This window comes from Pristiophorus japonicus, chromosome 16 (genome assembly GCF_044704955.1).
Source record: "Pristiophorus japonicus isolate sPriJap1 chromosome 16, sPriJap1.hap1, whole genome shotgun sequence".
Classification (NCBI taxonomy): domain Eukaryota; kingdom Metazoa; phylum Chordata; class Chondrichthyes; family Pristiophoridae; genus Pristiophorus; species Pristiophorus japonicus.
The window spans coordinates 5,922,523-5,945,401 of record NC_091992.1 but is presented as its reverse complement, the minus strand read 5'-3'; the positions used below and the strand labels follow the sequence as shown (position 1 = coordinate 5,945,401).

At 45.2% G+C, this 22,879-nt stretch overlaps 1 protein-coding gene across 2 annotated transcripts in view; it reads right to left on the bottom strand.

Annotated features, from left to right (window-relative positions):
* The window catches only part of bcas3 (BCAS3 microtubule associated cell migration factor), a 936,691-nt gene that overhangs the window by 451,956 nt on the left and 461,856 nt on the right, over nucleotides 1-22,879 (bottom strand). For both annotated transcript variants that reach the window (XM_070856931.1, XM_070856932.1), the window contains exon 16: nucleotides 10,113-10,263. In XM_070856931.1, coding sequence (XP_070713032.1) covers nucleotides 10,113-10,263 — 151 coding nt within the window. The remainder of the gene's footprint in view (nucleotides 1-10,112; nucleotides 10,264-22,879) is intronic.

Genomic DNA, 22,879 nt, shown 5'->3' with positions numbered 1-22,879 from the left:
ATACATTACCAGGCGAATCCCACAGCATTGCTCATTTTAAGTTGAATGATAACGTTTTATGAGGACAGAAGTGCTGCACCGTGTAATGCACAATCTATTCTGCTAAATTGGACTGAGTCCCTTTGAGGCCACACAATCTGCAACTGTTGTTCAGTAAACACAGGCTGAGGTCAATCAGAGTTTATTGCTTACTCAGAGAACTTTGCAGATTAGAATAACGTTGGTTGTTTCTAGGGGATTGTTCTGCACTTGTAGCAACGTTTGGAGTATAATGTTCTTCATACACCATTTTTAATATCCAGATTGTCTGTGGCGTTGCTTTCGACGAGTTGGATGCTAAGGTGGTTTAGGAAAAAGGGGAAAGATTTTGTGTTCAGCCGCCGCGTGGAGGGGAATAGGATCATCAAAATTTGCGGCACAGAAGGAGGCCATTTGGCCCATTGTGTCTATGCTGGCTGAAAAAGCACAATCCAGCTTAATACTTTCCAGCTCTTGGTCCGCAGCCTTGTAGGTTCAAGTGCATATCCAAGCACTTTTTGAATGCGGTGAGGTTTCTGCCTCTACCACCCTTTCAGGCAGTGAAAAATTTAATTAATACAGGAAGTCGGAATAATGTAAAATATATATATTTTAAATAACTGCAGTCACTTCAGTCATTGAGACATCAGGCTGTTCAGGCCCCCCCCCATCAGTCTGACTAATCTGTGATTAGTGGGTTAAGCAGCGGGACCCATGAGGTGTCCTGATCCCCCAGAGCACTGCCTTAAAGCTACTGACCACGCAGGTGTAACTACATCTGTTTTATACACCTGGGACCAAGTGTTTGTGCATCTGCTGAAGATACGCTCCATAGTCTTTGCCTTCAGGCCTCCCAGCCATTAGCACCAAAGCATTTGTTCTATACCCAGTGCATCGTACACAACAGCTAACCAGATGGTCATTGTCCACTGCAGCAATTACACCGTGCTGTGATGTAGTGGCAGCGGGGAGAGACAGGCAGAACTGTAAAAGCTCTCATTAATGTTCAAGTGATGAGACTGAGATTTTTACATGAAATATAACTAAGTAGATGAAAGATACAGGATAGATTTAATGTCTCTATTATTGTCAGTTTTTCTGTAAATGGTTCATACCACACACATTGACTTAAGGTATGAGTTGTGGTTTCACCATCACAATTCAGGGTTGGTGGAAGCAAAATAACACTGGGAGGGTGAATGGGATCAACCACATAGCCCTTTATTGTACGCTCTCGCGTAGCTGAATGCCCTTTCTGAAATAGGGAGACCACAACTGCACACAGTACTCCAGGTCTCACCAGGGCCAAATACAGTTGTACAATGACCTCTCTGGCTGTGTATGTTATATGCCTTGCTATGCATCCCAACATTCGCTTTGTTTTTTTTAAACAGCCAGGGAACATTGTGCTGATGGTATTAGTGATCGTGTCCACTGAAACCCCACGATCTCTCTCCTGCTCCGACACCTTAACCACATTCCCATTTAGCACATAATCCACATCAATTCAAATCCTCCTGTCAAATCTCATAACCATACATCTCCCTGTATTAAATTGCTTCTGCCATTTCTCCGCCACTGATCAAGCTTGTCAAGATCCTTTCGAATTTGAGCGTATTGATATTCATCAATTGCTGCTGCTCTCAATTTGGTATAATTTGCAAATGTGGACACAATTCCTTCCTCTAAATCATTTATAAAAATTATAAATAACAGCGGCCCAAACACTTATGTCATGGTCCTCCACTGGTAATACCTGCCCATGTTCTACTACTCATTGCTAAAATACATTCCCATCTATCCATGGACGGGGACCTTGGATCTGTTATGTGGGACAAGTGTCAAATGTCTTCCTGAAATCCAAGTCGATAACTCACTGGAGGCAAGATTCAACTTTGGCCGGGTCACAAAACTGGTGTAAGCAGAATGGCAGCTTATTTAGTGCCCCCTCCGAGGATGAATTTTACCCCCTCTCTCTCCTCTATCTTCCGCTTCTGTCAGTTCCTCAAATAAACCCAATAAATTAATAAATGACCTCTCACTCCTATAACCACGCTGACTGGAACATAGGGACAGGAGGAGGCCACTTAGCCCCTCAAGCCTGTTCTGCCATTCAATGAGATCATGGCTGATCTGCAACCTAACTCCATTTACCCGCCTTTGTCACATATCTTTTCATACCTTTGGTTAACAAAAATCTATCAATCTCAGATCTAAAATTAACAATTGATCAATTGCCGTTTGCAGAAGAGAGTTCCAAACTTCTACCGCCCTTTGTGTGTAGAAGTGTTTCCTAATTTCACTCCTGAAAGGTCTGGCTCTAATTTTTAGACGAAAGCCTCAAGAGGCTCCCTTGTATTATCCCTCCTAATATTTTCACTTTCCCAACAGTGGAAGTAAGGCTTACAGGTCTAAAATGTGATCCCTCACCCCTTTTTTCAAAAATGGGAGTCACATTTGCCTTTTTTAGAAATCTTCTGGGATTCGGCCGAAGTAGATTGAAAAATATCCGCAAGAGAATTGTTTGTGCCAATTGGGAATATATGAACAGGAGCAGGCCATTCAGCCCCTCGAGCCTGTTTCACCATTCAATTAGATCACGGCTGATCTGTACCTTAACTCCAACCACCCACCTTGGTTCCATAACCCTAATGCCCTTGCCTAACAGAAACCTATCAATCTCAGTTCTGAAATTTTCAAGTGACCACCAGCCTCAACAGCTTTTAGGGGGAGCGAGTTCCAAATTTCCACCACCCTTTGTGTGGAGAATTTCCTTCTGACAGCACCCCTGAATGGCCTAGCTCTAATTTTAAAGCTATGCCCACTTATTCTCAACTGTCCCACCAGAGGAAATAGTTTGTCTCTACTAGCCTATCAACTCCTTAATTCATCTTAAATAACTCAACTGGATCACGTCTGAATCTATGCAACCACCTAATTTAACGCTTTTAGCCCCAGCATCATTCTGGTAAATCCACGCTGCTCCCCCTCCACGGCCAATATATCTTTCCTGAGATGTGGTGCCCAGAGCTGAACGCAGTATTTAAATGGAGTCTAACCAGAGCTTTATATAACTGCAACATAACTTACACCCCTTTGTATTGCAGCACTCAAGATAAAGGCCAACATTCCTTCATAACCTTGGGGGAAAAAAGTTGTCAGAGCCAGGAGCATAATCTACCTTGAGCTGTGTACATCAGTATGTGGGCCTGCAACTACTAGGAACTGGTTAATACAGTGCGGTGCTGTTATATTTCACTTAAGCAGGAGTATGCTGGTCTCCATGGGTTGTTCTATCCAACTGACACTTACACCTGGTGTTGTTTCCTCCAATTCTGGCTTCTTGCACATACATCCCCGATTTTCATCGTTCCACCATTAGTGGCCTTGCCTTCAGCTGCCTCGGCCATAAGCTCTGGAATTCCCTCCCTAAACCTCCCCGTTCTCTCTTGCTCCTCCTTTGATTCAGTCCTTAAAATCTACCACTTTGGCCAATCTTCTGGTCACCTCTCCTAATAACTCCTTAAGTGGTTTGGTGTCAAATCTGTGAGATAACTCTCCTGTGAAGTACCACATTAAAGGTGCTATATAAATGCAAGTTATTTTTGCAGTGATGCAGCACAGCACTTCCTGCAGCTGTAATACTCAGCAGACACAATGGGGTCATTTAGTGAGGTTCCATTTGTGTGTGGAACCTCGCTAGCGTTGAACACTGTTTGGAAAAAGAGGTTACAATTGTTAGACCCTATCTCCCTTGCTGCGCTCCAGCTATTGAGCCTCTGTGCAGGAGCCTCTCCTCACAAAAATGACTTAACTAACACCCACTTAGAACAATTGGCAACAGTGAAGAATTTGTTGCAACAAATGGAAAACAGCACTCATCAGTAAGAAGCACTAATGAGCCCTTAATTGGCTTTATTAGGAAGCTGCCATTAATATGTCTGCGCGAATAAGCTCCTTTTTCATATGGCACACAACTCAAAGTAGTGTTGATGCTGCAGTTGTTGCTTTCCTGGTTTGTCAGCTCTTTTAATGCCAATTGTTATGGGTGGCAATAGCGGCAAAACAAATTCAAAGATTGGTTAATATTTCAGATAGAGATCCTTCAATAGTACTTGGCTCTGGCAAAGGCATACTACCGGATATGGTGACGTCTTTCCAGATGCTGATGGACTTGTGTTACATTCACTGTTTTTATTTCAGATTTCCAGCTTTCTTCCTCTTTATCCCTATCGTTGCCACTTTAACAAGCGCCTACTTTGTGATGCAGGATGTTGCTATACCTGGCACACCTCCAGTGCATTGTTTCACCCGTCTGCTCTAATAATGGCCCCAAGTTTTCTCAATTGATTTATTTTTCATTTATTATTGATGATGGTTTTTATGCTTCTTTAATGTTGTTGTGAAGGTGTTTAGTGCTTTGCAAAATCCTCTCACTTCCCTTCCCCCCACTATCTCTGGCTACCTGCGCTGATTTCTTAATTCACCGTGGTTTTTCTGAGCGGACACAAGTGGCCACATACGCTGGTCTAAGTTAGTTCGGAGTAACTTTTAGCTGGCTAAACTTGCTTAAATGGCCAAAACAGGTGTAAGTGGCTGGTAACGCCCCCTTTTGAAAAAAAAAACTAAACTTAAAAAAAAAACTAACTAACTCACTTACACTGGAACAAATTAAATGGGGAGAATTGCGATTTTTAAGTTACTCCCAAAAAAATCTAGTTGCTCCAAAAAAAACGGAGCAACTCCTGGGGAAACTTGGGCCCATTGTCTCCTCCCCCATGCGATCAGAGTCGCTCTGGGTGCAGAGAGGCAGTCAGTTGTGAATGAGGTGCCCTGGAACATGGTGAGAAATACTACTTCTATCCAATGTCCACCTTTATCAATGCCGTTAGAATTGCTGGTTTTCCAGCAACGCTAGACTGCCCAGCTGTCGCTGATCTAACTTACCACACACTATAAACATCAACAACTTTTTAGAAATTTCATCTGCGGAATTACATTAAAGTGGAGATCAGAAACATCGATTGATTTCTTTTAATTCTTTAATACTTCTTGTCTACATTTTCCAGGCCAGGTTGCCAGAAAGGCTACCAGCCGAGATTCTGTCAACTGCCAAAAAGACAGTTCACTACCATAAGTAAAATGTTCAAATTGTTCAATGAAAAACTTAACATTCTTTGAAACAATTTCATTATCTTGTTTAAAAAAACAAGGAATATTGCTGTAAATTAGCTCTCTCAACAGCTCATTATTATCTGTAGATTTTCGACCTTGCCATCTCACATAGCTCCCCTATTCTCATGGTCTCCATCACAGATACGTCCATCTCTGACTACCCACATCACCTACCTCCTTCCAACCCCAATCACTGAATAAAACTCTCCCCCTTGTCTCTTACAACTGCACTTTCAAACTCTCTACTGCCGAGAGCCTTGCATTGCATTTGCTTCTGCAGCTGTCGATTTCACAACCATCTTCAATGCCCTTGTCCCCAGTAAACTCTTCACTCTTTCCCATTCTGGCTGGTTCCACTCTTACCAATCCAATCGTAGCCAACAATGGCTTCTCATTAGTTGAGCAGGTTGGGCCTATACTCATTGGAGTTTAGAAGAATGAGAGGTGAGGGGGCTTAACAGAGTAGATGCAGAGAGGGTGTTTCCCCATGTGGGGGAATCTAGAACCAGGGGGCATTGTTTCAGAATAAGGGGTCGCCCATTTAAGACAGAAATGTGGAGGATTTCTTCTCTCAGAGGGTCGTGAATTTTTGGAATTCTCTACCCCAGGGAGCTGTGGAGGCTAGGTCATTGAATATATTTAACGTGGAGATACAGATTTTTGAACGATAAGGGAGTCAAGGGTTATGGGGAGCGGGCAGGGAAGTGGAGCTGAGGCCAAGATCTGATCAGCCATGATCTTATTGAATGGTGGAGCAGGCTCGAGCAGCCAAATGACCTACTCCTGCTCCTATTTCTTATGTTCTTCCTGCCCTATCACTGTTATGCCTGGAATCCCCCAAGGATCTATCCTTTGGCTCCTCCTCTACGTGTTGTGTCGGCAACATCATTTGAAGACATGGGGTCAATTTCCATTTACTCTGTATATGCTGATGAAACCCAGTTCTGCCTCTCCAACACTTCTCGAATCCTCCACTGCCTCCAGAAATTTATTCTGGCTAAACATTGAGAAGACTGAAGCCATTATCTTCAGCCCCCACCACAAACTCTGTACTCTTGCTATTGATATCATTCCCCTTCTGGCCAGTGTCTCATGTTGAACCAGACTGTCCACAACCTCTATGTCCTATTCAACCTTGAGCTGAGCTTCTACCCACATATTATCTTCATTACAAAGACCACCTAGTTCCACCTCTGTAACATTGCCCGACTACTTCCCTGCCTCAGCCCAACTGCTGCTCAAACTCTCATCCGTGACTTTTTCAGCTCCAGACTCAACAAATCCAGGCTCTCCTGGATGGCCTCCCATCCTCCATAAACGTCAACTTTTCCAAAATCTGCTGCCTGTACCCTAACTCATACCAAGTTCCGCTCACCCATCACCCCTGTCCTTGCTGACCTATATTGGCTCCCAGTCCCCCAACGCCTCCACTTTAAAATTCTCACCCTTGTGTTTAAATCCCATCATGGCCTCATTGCTCCCCATCTCTGTAACCTCCTCCAGCCCTGCTCCTCCCCTCGAACTCTCTGTTCCTCCAACTCTGGCCTCGTGCACCCCCGCTCCCCTCCCTCTGCCCCACTATTGGCAGCTGTGCCTTCAGCCATCTGGGCCCAATACTCTGGAACTCCCTTTTAAACCCCCCTATCTCTCCACATCCCTTTCCTTCCTTCAGACATTCCTCAAAACAGCGGTGAGATAATTAATCGGTTAATAGGTTTTTGTTGGTGCTGGTCGAGGAAGGAAAGTTGGCCGGGACACTTGGAATGCTCCCCTTTCTTTCAGTAGTGCCGTGACATCTCTAACATCCACGTGAACAGCTCGACAGAGCCTCGGTTTAAAGTTTCATCCAAAGGACAACGGCTCCAACAGTGCAGCACTCCCTCAGTATTGCACTTTAGATTAGGTGCTCAAATCCTGGAATGGGATTTGAAGCCACAACCATCTGACTCAGAGCAAGAGTGACCACCAATGGAGTCAAGCTGAGACTATCAGCTTGCAATGCCGACACCACACCGGCAAATTGGCTGCCGTGTCCCCCACATTACAAAAGTACTTCATTGGCTGTAAAATGCTTTGGGATGTCCTGAGGTTGTGAAAGGTACTGTGCGGATACAAGTCTTCCTATCTATGTTGTAATTTACAGGCTATAGTTGCTCTGTGCTTTATGAGTGACAGTTTATCATTGCACAAGGTGACTATCTGCCCTGAGCTATTGCGTGACATCATCTCAGTTGTGCTGCTGAAAAGAAAGCTCTTGCAGTGAGGTAAGGACCAGCTGCACAGTCGGTAGCTGGGATGGTTCCAGGAAGTTCCACGTCACGATGAAGGTTGAAGACTAAAAGCTGCTGTTTGGGAGGCAGGGATTTGGTTGGAATTTTCGGGTGAGCTGATCCCAGGAAGGGGCTTGTCTGGGTGAAAGGAAATGGTGGGATTGATGGGAGGCTGGAGTCGTGTTCAGTGCGGTCAGGAATTAGCCGCAGTTGTATGCGCCACCTGTGCTGAGTTGGTAATGACAGCTATTGCTCGTGCTGCGTAGGGGAAACTATTTAATGAAAGAAGCATGGCTTAAAATGTCAGCTCTGAAGTCAAAAAATGAAAACAGGTCATAATTGGGGAGACCACTTTCTACACATTGACCCTAATTACCATTAGTGAACAAAGGTAAATACACCTCATTTGGCAAATGTAATCTCAGGCACATTAACTCCCATAACAGAAACTAACACATTTAAGCAACCACAAAATGTTTTGTAGTTTATGTACGGGATACCATCATAATATTTCTCGGATCCAGACTGTGATGTGCAGTAATATCGAACTCACTCAAATCATTGTCCTTTGTGAAATTACGGGTGTGCACAAAGATGTTTGAAATACAAAAACTGCACATTCACGTAGGTATATTTAATATGGCAAAGCAAAATTGCTGCACTTAAGAACCCGCAGGTAGCTATGAGGTGGGCGCTCAAAACAAAGTCCAATCCAGTTTCTGTTGTTAATGTCAATGAGGCAGGAAAATAATTGTACTTTGGATTATTGTATGATGGGTTTCTCAGCACTGCAGGACAAAAACTGAATATTTACACAGACTCCTGGGTACTCTGGTCTCATTGAGCCGAATCAGGCACTGGGGTGTGTGAACATGTGCTTGTGTATGTACCTGTGAAATGGGAAATGATCACACAACTTGCCAGCTGGTGACAAGACTACTTCCCTCTGCCACCCTGTAAGAGCATCTTAAACGACACAACGATCGCTGCATTCACTGTGAAATGCCCGGAGATGCTCGGACATGACAAGCGAAACAAAGAAAACCTGCGTTACCGTTCATACCTTTGTCTCACCTTCTCCCAACATCAGACACAAAAACATTTTATTTTAAATATCTGAAAACTGGGACTGCACTGGAGACTTTTAGCTATGAGGAAAGATTGGATAGACTGGGTTTGTTTTCTTTTGGAACAGAGGAGGCTGAGGGGAGACCTTATTGATGTGTATAAAATTATGAGGGGCCTGGATATAGTGGATAGGAAGGACCTATTTCCCTTAGCAGAGGGGTCAAGAACCAGGGGGCATAGATTTAAATTAATTGGTAGGAGGTATAGAGGGGCTTTGAGGGGAAATTTCTTCACCCAGAGGGTGGTGGGGGTTTGGAACTCACTGCCTGAAAGGGTGGTAGAGGCAGAAACCCTCACCACATTTAAAAAGTACTTGGATGTGCACTTAAAGTGCCGAAACCTACAGGGCTACGGACCAAGAGCTGGAAAGTGGGATTAGACTGGATAGCTCTTGGTCGGCCAGCGCGGACATGATGGGCCGAAATGGCCTCCTTCCGTGCTGTAAATTTTTATGATTCTATAATATACGCAGCATCAGACAAAAGATGGGCTAACATTTTGGGCACAGACCCTTTATCAGAACCGAATTAACTTAGTAACTGTTAACTGCTGGAGATGTGTATGACGACCCTCTCCTCCCCACCCCCGACACATGGATTGGACACATGACAAATACTTGTAAATGCACAGCAGATCCAGTGCAAAAGTGGCAGCAGTACCACCAAAGTGTGTAGGAGTCCATGTAAATGAGGAGTTCAAGTTTCACCCAGCAGCCTATCGGCCCACGATCTAAAATACATTTTCCCCCACCTCTCTGCACAAGATCAGTGTCACCAACATTCATTTTGCAAAGAGAAGAAAATGGATCAATGTTCAGCTGTTGACCTTTGATCGGAATTGGGTTCTGATGAAGGGTCTGCGCCTGAAACGATCAGATGCTGACCAACCTGTCGTGTAATTCTGCATTTAAAAAAAAATATCCTACAAACCTACAATGGCAGTAATAAAGCAAAATCAAATGGAAACATGGGGGTGTAGGGCACTTCCAAAGTTCAAAACAAAAAAAGCACATTAGTTTTCAAACTCTAAACCCTATAATCGACCGAGCTGACTTTTGACACGAGCCACCTCCCCGGCAGTCTGTTCCACACACTATTTTATTCCAGTGTGTTTTTTTCTTTTAAACTACCACAAGTTACACTGCTGGTACATTATTTACCACAGTCCCAAAATTAATTGATCCCTGCCGTTACTTTTAAGTAACTGGCATACTCTGCAGATCATCTACTCTGAATTTTGTTGCATTAATTTTCGGGCCTCCCTTAAGGTGCCACCTGCTCTTGTTCCACCTGTTTAAGTTATCAGGGTGGTACCAGCACTGGAACATGTGCAGCGTGTAGTCAGGTCGAGTGGAGCTTATTGTGGTGGAAAACGCATTAAAGATGGTCTTGCCATTTACTCAATTTACGTGTGGATCTGCTGAGCCAGCGTGAGCAGTGTCCGTCCATATGTTTTATGTTAATCTGTTTGGTTCCTCGTGCTATTAAAATCATACTTGAAACTCAAGTCACAATCCATTACCCTGTGCGCTTTGTGATGGTTCCCAGTGTCATGGGCTGTTTGATCTGCGCCAGGGGCAGCACGATCGTCAGTGTTGGGATGGGCGATAGCCGTGGATTTCCCAGATTGTTGTTTGCGAAACTGTTGTAGCTATCCTGGCTGCTCAGTTTGCCTGCAAAATAGAGAGAAAAAAAAACAAGAAAGAATTATTGCACAAAGGTACCAAGAAATTGAGCTATTTCCTTAAATAATGGGCTACCAAAATAGCCCTCCCTTTAACACAAACTTAACATCTTTTTCAAATGGGATGCTTAACCCCTACATCACTGAATCAGTCAGTCAGTCCGTCATAGACAGTCCCTCGCAATCGAGGAAGACTTGCTTCCATTCTTAGGGCCCAATTTTGGCCATGATTTGCATCAATTTTTTTTTTAAGAGTAAGTTGTTTTTTCTGGCATAAGTTTAAAAAATGCCATTTCCCCAAAAAATTTGCTCCAGAGTAAGTCAGTTAGGTACGATTTTTTTTAGGTCAGTTTTTTTTTCCAAAAGAGGCGTTCCCAGACACTTACGCCAGTTTTGGCCATTTATGCCACTTTGGCCAGCAAAAACTTACTCCAAATCGACTTAGGTCAACATATGTGGCCAGCTCTGAAAAACCTTGCAGGTAGTGAAGAAAAAGCAGCGCACATTCGGCAGACATTAGGGCAGGGGTAGGGGAGGGAGGGAGGGAACTGGAGAGGACCTCAACAACCAAGCAACAAACATTGCAAGGAAAAGCTCAAACAATTAAAATACTAATAAAAATGAAGTAAATCCTACCTTAATCTTTGAAGTGGGCCCGGAAAGGCAGCGGGCCGGCCTGTGCGCGAGGCCATTCGGCCTGGGATAGGGGAGGGAAGACGCGCACCGGGAGTCCAGAGCGACCGGAGAAATGCGAGCTGCTGGCCGCGATGTCACCGGGGGCGGTACACAGTGCCAAGTTTCGCCGCTATTGTGCGCACACCGGGCCGACACCCCTGCGCATGCGCGCAGGTGCCGGTACTGTTTTCGGCGCTGCCCTGTTGCTCCGCTCCCCACTTCAGAATGCATGCCAGCTGGGACTCCGGGGACTCGGAAGAGCGGCCAGGATGGGGCGACTTTTTTCCGGCGCCGTTTCCAGCGCGCAAAGTCAGCGCACTTAAGGTAAGTGCGCCGAAAAAAGGGGTTGGGCAAAATTGAGCCCATAGAATGTGTCCTTAGGTGGCTGAACAGTCCAATAGGAGAGCCACAGTCCCTGCCACAGGTGGGACAGATAGTTGTTGAGGGTAAGGGAGGTTGGGACAGGTTTGCCGCACGTTCCTTCCGCTGCCTACGCTTGTTTTCTGCATGCACTCGGCAACGAGACTCGAGGCACTCAGCGCCCTACCGGGTGCACTTCCTCCATTCAGGGCTGTCTTTGGCCAGGGACTCACAGATGTCGGTGGGGATGCCGCACTTTATCAGGGAGGCTTTGAGGGTGCCTTTGTAATGTTTCCTCAGCACTGAATAAACGGCTACTCAATGTGGTTCAGTCGACAGATGCAGCACATAGCTCTTCAAGTGACACTGATTCAACTGTGTTTTAATATTACATGCCCATTGGTATCCAGAGTGACTACAGTAGGTTGGCTCCTGGCAGCAGCCGATGTCCATAGTGTTTATATTGGTATCAGCAGTTTTAAACTGGCGTCCATAGTGTTTATACTGATACCCAGCATGAGTGCAATAAACGTATTCGAGGTAGCAGTCTGGGGTCTGTAAGTGTTTATTGGTATCTGGAGTGTGTCCAGTAGTAATCATTTGAGTACTAGTCCAATGACTTCAATGCTTGCACTGCTGCTAATTTCAAAGTTTTAAAAGGAAGCTTTCATTTGCCTCTATCCAAGGCTACACTTGTGCGTGTTACTGCTTAAAGTCTCACAGGGAGAACAAAGTCCACACACCCTTTGACAGGAAACCGTTCATCAACAGCCGCGCACATATTGTTTTTGAACAAGCAACCTCATTGATCTGTATATGAACACCCCACATTTTCATTGTGGCTGCGATCAAACACATCACTTAAGAGCAATGTAGTATAAAAGATTCAGATCCTAAATGGGCATGTTAAACGTTTTAATTTCATGACATGCAGTGAGCGAGCTGTCCTCAAGCAAAGGCCAATTGTTGAGCTCCTTCCTTCTCATTTTTCTTTTATTCATTCTCGGGATGTGGGTGTCACTGGCCAGGCCGGCATTTATTGCCTGTCCCTAATCGCCCTTGAGAAACTGGTGGTGAGCCGCCTTCTTAAACCGCTGCAACCCGTGTGGTGAAGGAACTCCCACAGTGCCGTTAGGGAGGGAGTTCCAGGATTTTGACGCAGCGACGATGAAGGAATGGCCGATATATTTCCAAGTCGGGATGGTGTGTGACTTGGGGGGGAACTTGGAGGTGCTGGTGTTCCCATACGCCTGCTGCCCTTGTCCTTCTAGGTGTTGAAGAGGTCACAGGTTTGGGAGGTGCTGCCGAAGAAGCCTTGGCGAGTTGTTGCAGTGCAGTTGGTACACACTGCAGCCACGGTGGAGGAGGTGAATGTTTCGGTTTTGCTTTTGCTGTGTGCTACCAAACCCAACTGAAAGTACTTCAGGGCCAATAGAATATGTTTTGCACCACCTCTGGTGAGAGCTGTCAACATGTCAGGTCCCAGGCACCAGTGCAAGGTACAGCATTCACCTCCCTTACACTGGTGAGTGGCACCATTGGAGAGTGGTTGGGGGTGGGGAGGAGTACCAAGCCATTCTGCTAACAGTGTATTGTAAGACCATAATAGGAGCACGAGTAGTCACTTTGACCCTTCGAGCCTGCTTCATCATTCAATAAAATTATGGTGGATCTTCTACCTCAACTCCACCTTCCCCCACTATCCCCATATCCCTTGGTTCCCTTAATAACCAAAATTCGATCGTGCTCTGTCTTGAATATACTCAACGACTGAGCAACCAAAGAGTCACAACCCGTTGAAGAAATTTCTCATCTCAGTCCTAAATGGCCGACCCTTATTCTGAGACTGTGACACCTGGTTCTAGACTCTCCAGCCAGGGGAAACATCCTCCAAGCATCTAACCTGTCAAGCCCTGTAAGAATTTTATATGTTTCAATGAGGTCACTTCTCATTCTTCTAAACTCTAGCGAATATAGGCCTAGTCCACTCAATCTCCCCTCATAGGACAATTCCACCCCCACATCCTTGGAATCAATCTAGTGAACCTTTGGTGCACTCCCTCTACGGCAACTATATATTTCCTTAGTAAGAGAGACCAAAACTATACACAGTACTCCAGGTGTTATCAAAGTAAACCAGCCGTTAGATGATGGCCCACAAGGGTTAACTTTGTTCTGTGTTCTTTTACTCAAAGTTTCAATGCTTTGGTTGGGAAGGGGACTAATAGAAAGTGTACCACAGATGTTTATTATCCCAGCAGCCCGCCAAGAGTTATCTTTAGCTTCTTAAGAGACTTTGAGGAAGGAAGAAGGAGCACACAACGCAGACCACAGTAACATAATACCTATTGTATTGTGATACAAAGCCACCACTTCTTCAAAGACAGAAAGCAGCAGTGAGATTTGCCGTCACTGTCTCATGGTGTCCTACTGGGAAAAAAAACTTTGCACATTTTACAACAAAGTTACAAGTCGCATAGTCTGCACGATAAATAAATAAATTTTTAAAACTGTAAAAAAAAGATAAAGGTCACAGTTCTCGATCCAATACTGAAATCCTGACCGTTTAACAAAAGCAGTAAAAGAGGTGGCAGGAAATACGGCCCGTCTGAATGTTAAGTGTATAGCTTACATACCAAGATGCCTTTACTCCCAGATCAGACTGCACATAAAATAGCCAGCCTGCATAATGCCTACCTCAGCCCATTTAATCACTTACTCTGCAAAGTGAATCAAAATGAGAGCAGCAAAACACAATACAGGTATTAAAATTTATCAAAATCATATTTCAGTGCTAACAGGCAAGAGACCATCGAGTCAGTTTGGACAATGGATTGGCTCTACTGCAAAATGGAAATCTAACTAATTGGGGCAAACATATCCTGAGGTGCACTGTGAATGTAATTGTTGCTGCTGGTCTATAAGTTCCATACAATGACGAGGGGTTTAGTCTGCTCGGCTTCCATAGAAAGAGAGTGAATGGGAAGGGAAGTGGGTGATCCCCTGGATTTCTGTACAAGGTCATGAACTAGGTGGGATTTTGTTCACTGAACCTCTCTGCCCAAACCGGGCCAGAGTTTATCAGTATGTTCTAAAGCTATGAATTTAGCTGAAGTCCCACACTGCTGCAGTTCTGCAACAACAACAAAAAGGCCTGCAAATGGAGAACAATTCTGTGTTCAGGATGATTGAACTTAAATGTATTTATTTCACAACCAGAACTGCCACCAGAAAGATCAAATGTGTCTGCCCTTAAATAGCCAAAGCTGGTGTTGAGCCGGTATTCTAGAGGCAAAAGAGTGTGCTGTATTCTAACTCACCGCTTCATTCAATAGCCCAAGGGTAGTCATTATTTCATCCACTCCCCCCAGGGGTGGGTATTCTAACTTACCCAGTCTCTCCAGGAACGTGTGCTGTATTCCAACACCTTACTCCTAACCAGGACTGTGTATTCTAACTCAACATTTGCACCCTTGTCTCGCTTGGACTCAATGTTCTATCTTACCCTGTCCTCGAGTTACTCCAATGTCGAATAATTCAACCAAAACATATGTCCAGTGTGTTTAAACTTGCCACACAGCGAACCTTGTGTTCTACTGTTCCATGCTGTCCTTCCATGCACTGTCATCACAGTTTAAAAAAAGACAACGGGGTAGAAATTCAGGGCCGCCCGAAGCAGGTTGCCCCTCCTGCTGTCGATGTGTTTTCACTGCCGCTGTGGATGAGGTGGCCTTTTGCGTGAAATTCAGCTCTTTGTCATTTTTTTCGAGCGGACTGGAAGTCGGTGATAATGGGGGCGGTAGTGCGGCGGTGAGCACACCAGAGGGGTGGAAGTGGGGGCGGGACGGAGTCGCCGCCACTGTCAGTCAGCAGCGTAGCGCTGATGACGTCATGACGTGTGTGCATTATCATGTCTCTCCCCTTCACTCGAAGGGGAGAGCCGCTGCGAACTCTGCGATTCTTTAAGTTAGGTCCACTGGGTCACCAAGGAGGGTTTCGGCCGGGCCAGCGGCCTGGCACCCAAGAGAGGGTGCCAGGCTGCCTGTCTGCACGAGATCCCGGCCTGCGAGCACCATCGGAGCAGGCCAGGGAGCGGAAGGAGCAGCGTGGCGGCTTACCACTCCAGGGAGCAGCACGTGTTGGAGCAGGAGAGCAACGGCAGTGAAAAGTGACGTCATCAAGGTCCAGGTCAGTGATTGGAGCATGGGCAGGTACAGCAGGAGCGGCGAGGGACTGTAGAACGATGTGATCGGGGCCCAGGAGAGGCGTGAGTTTGGGGCCCAGAAGAGCCGAGGGCCCAGGGTCAGCACGGGCCAGCCCACACTACGATGTGTGCGCGCACTAGGTCCGTGCAGCAGAGCAGGTCTCCAGCCGTCTTGGTTAACCCTTGCCACTGGACCAAGACCTAGCTCTGTCAAGCCTGTGTGGTGGCTGGTGTGCAACGGTCACCCCACGTTAAAAAAATCCACGCACAGGCATCTTCCAACCTTCAAGATTTAGTTCGGACCTGGAATTTTAGGTCCTTCATTGAAACACCTGTGAACTTTTTGACGTGGAAGCAAGTCATCCTCGATTCGAGGGACTGCCTATGATGATGGTGATGATGATGGCAGCGGCCCGGCTGATCCCGGGGGCATAATTGCCAGGCCGACCTGGCAGTCGGCCGACAAAAAAAATAAAATGGCAGCTGCGGCAGTGCGTCCTCCCCATGAATGGCCAACATTGCCATGGTCGCACACACAGCGAACACAGCACACTGACAGAAAACACTGTCGGGGGCACCGCTCGGTGGCCCAAAGATTTTTCCCTTGAATTTAGGTTGAGGTGCAGGAGATCGGCGATGTGCGTGCTTTGATGACGCACTCGGGAGGGGTCGTCAGCAGCGGGACGGAAGTGGGGACCGCCGAAAAAAGCACCTAGGTAAATTTCGCGAGTGGCGGCCATTCGGCTCCAAATTGGCGGCCATTTGCCGCCACGTGGCTGCCACTTTCCGGTGGTAACAGGCATTTTCGGGAGGCTGAATTTCAGCCCCGACACTTTTAAAAGAGGCGACACTCTCATGAAAAAGGTTTTACAAACTTTTTGTCTTTGCAAGGGTAGAGTAGGCTAGTATTTATGGTAGTGAACTTGCATGTATCAGAGGTTGAGAGTTCAAATCTCACCCTGGTAAACTGAATTTAATCTGGGAGTTTATGAGGAGAATAAAGTGCCCAGCTGGTTCACTGATGTTGTTCAGGAAAAATAAGAAGCCCTCACCGTGCTTCAATTTGGCTTACACGTGACTCCATACTTTGTGGCCTGGCAAACATTTGCTGCAGGAGGATGCCATCCCCTCTCGGAGCAATTACAAACAGGCAATGAATGCAGCCTTGCCAATGTCACCCATATCCCAAAACAAACTCATAGCTGGGAAAGCGCTCCGCACATGTGTGAGTGTGAATGTACGTGCGTGCGTGCGTGCTTTTATGTATGTCAGTAAACTTTAAATGAATAAGAAAGTAAAATGCTGCAATTGATGGCAGTATGGAACCAGAACAGAAAATGCTGGAAACACTCAGCAAGAGCTTTCAATGTTTTGAAAGTTCACATTTCTAAACGGTACAAAAAAACAGCTTATAAAATGCCAAGGACATCCCAAGATTCCCCTGAATATTCCTGTAAAGTCTGGTTTGACACTGAACCACAGTTATATTCTGTTCAGTGCCAAACCCAAATGCGAGGCGGCCTTCCTGTAAATTAACACAACACTGGCGGTATATCTGCACCCCGAAACTACAGGCTGTGGTGTTTTATTACATGCTGTATTGGGATCCCACCCCAGCTAACACTTGAGCCCTGCTGAGGGTTTTTTGTTCAAGTGAAGATGGAATTTTTGGTCCCAAGTTCAAATAAACTTTTCCCATTAAAAGCGGAAATTGGCTGCCGCATTTCCTACATTACCCAGAGGGCGGCGGGGGTCTGGAACTCACTGCCTGAAAGGGTGGTAGAGGCAGAAACCCTCACCACATTTAAAAAGTACTTGGATGTGCATTTGAAATGCTGTAACCTACAGGGCTACGGACCAAGAGCTGGAAGGTGGGATTAGGCTGGGTAGCTCTTTTTCGACCGGCACGGACACAATGGGCCGAACGGCCTCCTTCCATGTCATAATTTTCGATGACAACAGCGACTACACTTCAAATAGTACTGCATTGGCTGTAAAGCACCTTGGGACGTGTTGAGGTCATGAAAGGCGCTATATAAATGCAAATCTTTCTTTTCTTTCTGTTCCACACAGAAATATTTAAAGTACAAGAAACATGAAATAATTCTTTTTAGGTGGGAGCTATTTTTAAAAAATATTATAAAATAGTCTGTAGACGGGAAATAGGAACCTGGAGGTAGTTTTCACGAATTATGGAACAATGGTGCGAGGTGCATCGAACTCCATGAATCTCAGTTATATGAAGTTCAGCTAATTTGTAACATTTACCCCGTGGTATGCAATCTCACCGGTTAAATATTTATAATGACACCTGTGGGTGCCTGTAGGTTTCTAACTATTTCAATTAATTATTTTTAAAGGAAAAGAGAAATACATTTTTAAAAACAAACAAGGACCAAATGTCAATGAAAAGGGAAGAAAGAAAACAAAGATGGAAAAAAAAAATCAATGAAGGGAATTAGTCTGGTGAAAATGGAATCAAAATGTTCAAAATCGACAGGCAACAGTGAATTAAACGGTTTAGAAACTCGTTTTCCTTTGTTTTGACAATACCCTGAAATGCTGCCTTTGTTCTTTACAAAGGAGATGGCATATTAAGGATTAGTCTGCTAAATAACCAAAGCCTTCTGTGTAGACACTACACAAATCCCAGATCAAATCCGCCCAATTCTGGGCTGAAGAGGGTTCTTAAAATTTCAAACCAGCGACACCCCCCCAGAGCAGCCAGCCCTTTTGTGAGCAAGAAATAACAACAAGAAAAGGTTCTCAAAAGAAACAAGAGACACCGCAGACTGAAAGGAGATAATGACGCTTCAAATAGAGTAAAGGTAGGAAAGAGGAAGGGGGAAACTCTTAATGAATTTAGCCCGTCTCTAAAGACCGACTTCAGCTTTTGTCACCACCTCTCCTCCATGCTCAGAGAGAGCTGCAATTCTATTCATTTGACAGCAAAGTAACTTTTAACAAACCGGTCCTTTATCGGAATTTCTTTACAGATGTTGCGGGTTGCTTTCGACTAACAAGCCACTGCTTTTCTCATTCGTGTCAGGGTTAGAACAGGAAACTCACAAAAATTACAGCCCCACTCAGGCACAGGAGTTGCTGACAATGGATGTTTTTAGTTGCAATATTGTTTAAAGTATATAAATGATAAAGTAAATGGTAACAGAAATTATCTGTGCCGTTTTTGGAGCCTGTTGCATGAGGTATATGAACACAATGCGGCAAAAATAAATACAATGCAGCAACTGATTGTGAAGCACTTTTGAGATTTTTATATAATATACTAAATAAGCGCGCTGGTATTATTATACAGGATTGACTGTTACAGAATCTCTCTAAAGTGCTATTACGGTGTAGAAAGGTGCAGGGGAAATTATGACAATTCTACAATGTTGGGAAAGCAGTTTTTTAATAACTGAAGTTGGCTACATGTGAATAGCTCAATTTGCACAAATTTTTTTTATCATTTAAAGGAATACTCCAAGATAAGATGTTACCAAGGAGATATTCTAGTATAATTTTGAAAAAAAATACAGTCTCTCCATTTAATTTTTTTTAATAATCTCAATTTTTTTTAAACTAACCAACAGGTGGCTGGTCTCACAACCAGAGCCTTGGATTTCAACTGCTTTTAGATTATTTTACCTCTTGAACTCCGGGAGCCTGGTGTCTGGGAGTCAGTTTAGGTCCATGAAAAAAGAGAGACTTGCATTTATATGGCGCCTTTCACGACCACCGGACGTCTCAAAGCGCTTTACAGCCAATTAAGCACTTTTTCAGTGCAGCCACTGTTATAATGTGGGAAATGCGGCAGCCAATTTGCGCACAGCAAGCTCTCACAAACAGCAATGTGATAATAACCAGATAGTCTGTTTTTGTTACGTTAATTGAGGGATAAATATTGGCCCCAGGACACCGGAGTTAGATTTAACAGCATAAATGGCAGGAGCTGGCTCACGGACTCTGCACCCCTGGAGTCTGAACTTTAAAAAAAAGCAGGGGAACGTCACAGTGCAACGGCCAGGCACAGAAATGGCACCTAGCCTGACCACATCTCGCCTCCCAGCAACGCCAGTGAAAGCTGTGAGCAGCAGGGTTTGGTGGGAGTTGGGAGCTAGGATGAAGCTAACCCCTGTTTCTGTCTCTCACCTCAGAAACTCTATGAGGATGGCAGCCCCAGATAACACGTGACTGGCAGCGAAGAGACACACCAGACCAGTCTGACTAGAGACATCCTCCACTTTTACCTCCCTCGGGGGGAACTGGCCCTCACCCAAGCAACCTGGTTGAGCCTGGGGATTTGCTAAATAGAAAATCACCTGTGACTCCCAGGTACACTGCACTAGAACACCATCCCGAGTGTGCTAAAGAATTAACACTAAGTCATCATCATCATAGGCAGTCCCTCGAAATCAAGGAAGACTTGCTTCCACTCTAAAAGTGAGTTCTTCGGTGACTGAACAGTCCAATATGGGAATTACAGTCTCAGTCACAGGTGGGACAGTGGTTGAAGGAAAGGATGGGTGGGACTGGTTTGCCGCACACTCCTTCTGTTACCTGCGCTTGATTTCTGCATACTCTCGGCGATGAGACTCAAGGTGCTCAGCGCCCTCCCGGATGCATTTCCTCCACTTAGGCGGTCTTTGGCCAGGGACTCCCAAGTGTCGGTGGGGATGTTGCATTTTATCAACAAGACTTTGAGGGCGTCCTTGAAACATTTCCTCTGCCCAACTTGGACTCGCTTGCCGTGTAGGAGTTCCGAGTAAAGCGCTTGCTTTGGGAGTCTTGTGTCAGGCATGTAAACAATGTGGTCCGCCCAACGGAGCTGGTCGAGTGTGGTCAGTGCTTTGATGTTGGGAATGTTGGCCTGGTCAAGGACGCTAATGTTGGTGCGTCTGTCCTCCATGGAGATTTGTAGGATCTTGCGGAGACATCGTTGGTGGTATTTCTCCAAAGATTTGAGATGTCTGCTGTATATGGTCCACATCTCTGAGCCATACAGCAGGGCGGGTATCACTATAGCCCTGTAGACCATGGGCTTGGTGGCAGATTTGAGGGTCTGATCTTCGAACACTCTTTTCTTCAGGCGGCCGAAGGCTGCGCTGGCGCACTGGAGGCGGTGTTGAATCTCACGCCAACCCTCTTCTCAATCTTCCTCGCTGTAATGCTCCACCTCACACTCAACAAGCTCCCTGCTGGAGTGGAACTAAACTACAGAACCAGTGGGAACCTGTTCAACCTTCATCGTCTCCAGGCCAGATCCAAGACCGTCCCAACCTCTGTCGTCGAGCTACAATACGCAGATGACGCATGTGTCTGCGCACATTCAGAGACTGAACTCCAAGTCATAGTCAACATCTTCATTGAGGCATACGAAAGCATGGGCCTTACACTAAACATCCGTAAGGCAAAGGTCCTCCACCAGCCTGTCCCTGCCACACAGCACTGACCCCAGTCATCAAGATCCATGGCGCGGACCCGGACAACATGGACCACTTTCCATACCTCGGGAGCCTCTTATCAACAAGGGCAGACATCGACAACACTAAGTACACCAATCCTAAAAAGAAAGACTTGCATTTATAAAGCACCTTTCACAACCACCAGACATCTCAAAGCACTTTACAGCCAATGAAGTATTTTTGGACTGTAGTCACTGTTGTAATGTGGGAAACACGGCAGCCAATTTGCGCACAGCAAGCTCCCACAAACAGCAATATGATAATGACCAGATAATCTGTTTTTGTTATGTTGATTGAGGGATAAATATTGGTCATGACACCGGGGATAACTCCCCTGCTCTTCTTCGTATAGTGCCATGGGATCTTTTACATCCACCCGAGAGAGCAGATGGGGCTTCGGTTTAACGTCTCATTCGAAAGACGGCATATCAACTTATGCACCAGTACACCGCTGCACCAGTACACCGCTGCACCGCTGCACCAGTACACCGGTGCACCAGTACTCTGCCATGCTGATGGCAGTGGGCTCAAACACTAATGCTCTGGCACACAACTACACTCCAACAGTATTGGTCTAGAATAGGGTCACAGCTGGCCTGTATCTGCAGGATAGGATGGGATTTGGCAGCATTCTCTACCCATAAAACAGAACCCTCTGGTCTCTCAAAATATTCAACTGCATGGGGCGTGGAAGAGAAGTTAAGACTGAATGGCATTCGAGACTAGTAGTAGAACTTAAATCTATAAATGGAAGATGAATATGCTGGAGCGATCAGGCCCTACAGTAGCTATTTTATATGTAAATGTAGAAAGATATTTGCTTCTCTAATTTTCCCTTCGATGCTCTTCCCTTCACTCCTTTTAAAGCATTAAATGAAATTGGTGTACTTGGATCTTGCTGGTTCAGCTACAGTCTGAAGGGCATCAGCCAAACATTCCTTACAAAAATTGTTTTAATGTTTTTTGAGACATCAAGCCCACTTAAATATTCCCGGCAAAATGTAAATAAAGGAATCCAAGTCCAAGGAACAGCAACATAAGATTCAACAGAAGCTCGGACCCCTCATTAACAATGAATAGAATGTTTTGGTTTTATTTGTTTGAATTTAAAAAAAAAGGAAAAGAAAAGCCGACTCCTTTCCCACACTGTTTCTGAGCTTCATTCAGACCTGTGATAACAATCAGGGCCAGGACAAAGACAGCCTAGGTTCTTTAGTGTTTCGTTTGACAACATTAGCTTCAAAGGTAATTTGCAATGTTTGAGGATTAACGGCGACGTCATCTGAAAACTTGTAACTTTGTTACAGTTTGAAGCAACAAAGTTAAATAAGAGGTGATGCTCCTTCAGCAAAAGTCCCGTTAAAAGTGCACCTTTGTGGCGAACATCTCGAAACCAACACCTGAATCTGAATGAAGACTATGTAAACAACTGGTCTGAATCCAGTTGCCTTGGAATATCTGCCAATATTGCTCTGGGTTTACTTTCTGCACTGCCAAGCTATCTTCTCTGCCTCTTTGAGATGTCTATTTTCGAGAATGAACGAGCCCTGTGTACCTCGCAGCTCATCCCTCGGACACCGAGCTGCAACGTGTGCCATCTCAAGGGTCTGGATGTCCTCCTGCCCAGAGCACTGTATGAGCTTTGTTGCGGACTCCTGCAAACCTGAACTCAAATGATTTAAGAGTTTGCTTGTTTTGTTGATTTTAACAAAAGGAAATTCACGAGCAGCTTGTGCCCGATTCTGCAATTAGGCCATTGCCTCAGATGGGATTGAAGGAACTGTGTGAACATGTTGGAATTTAAAATGAAAGGAATTCCTTTCAGAGTCAGTGAGTTTTGACTGGGATTACTGGCTTCTTACAAGTGGAAGATAAGATGCTGATGGTAAAAAATGACAAAC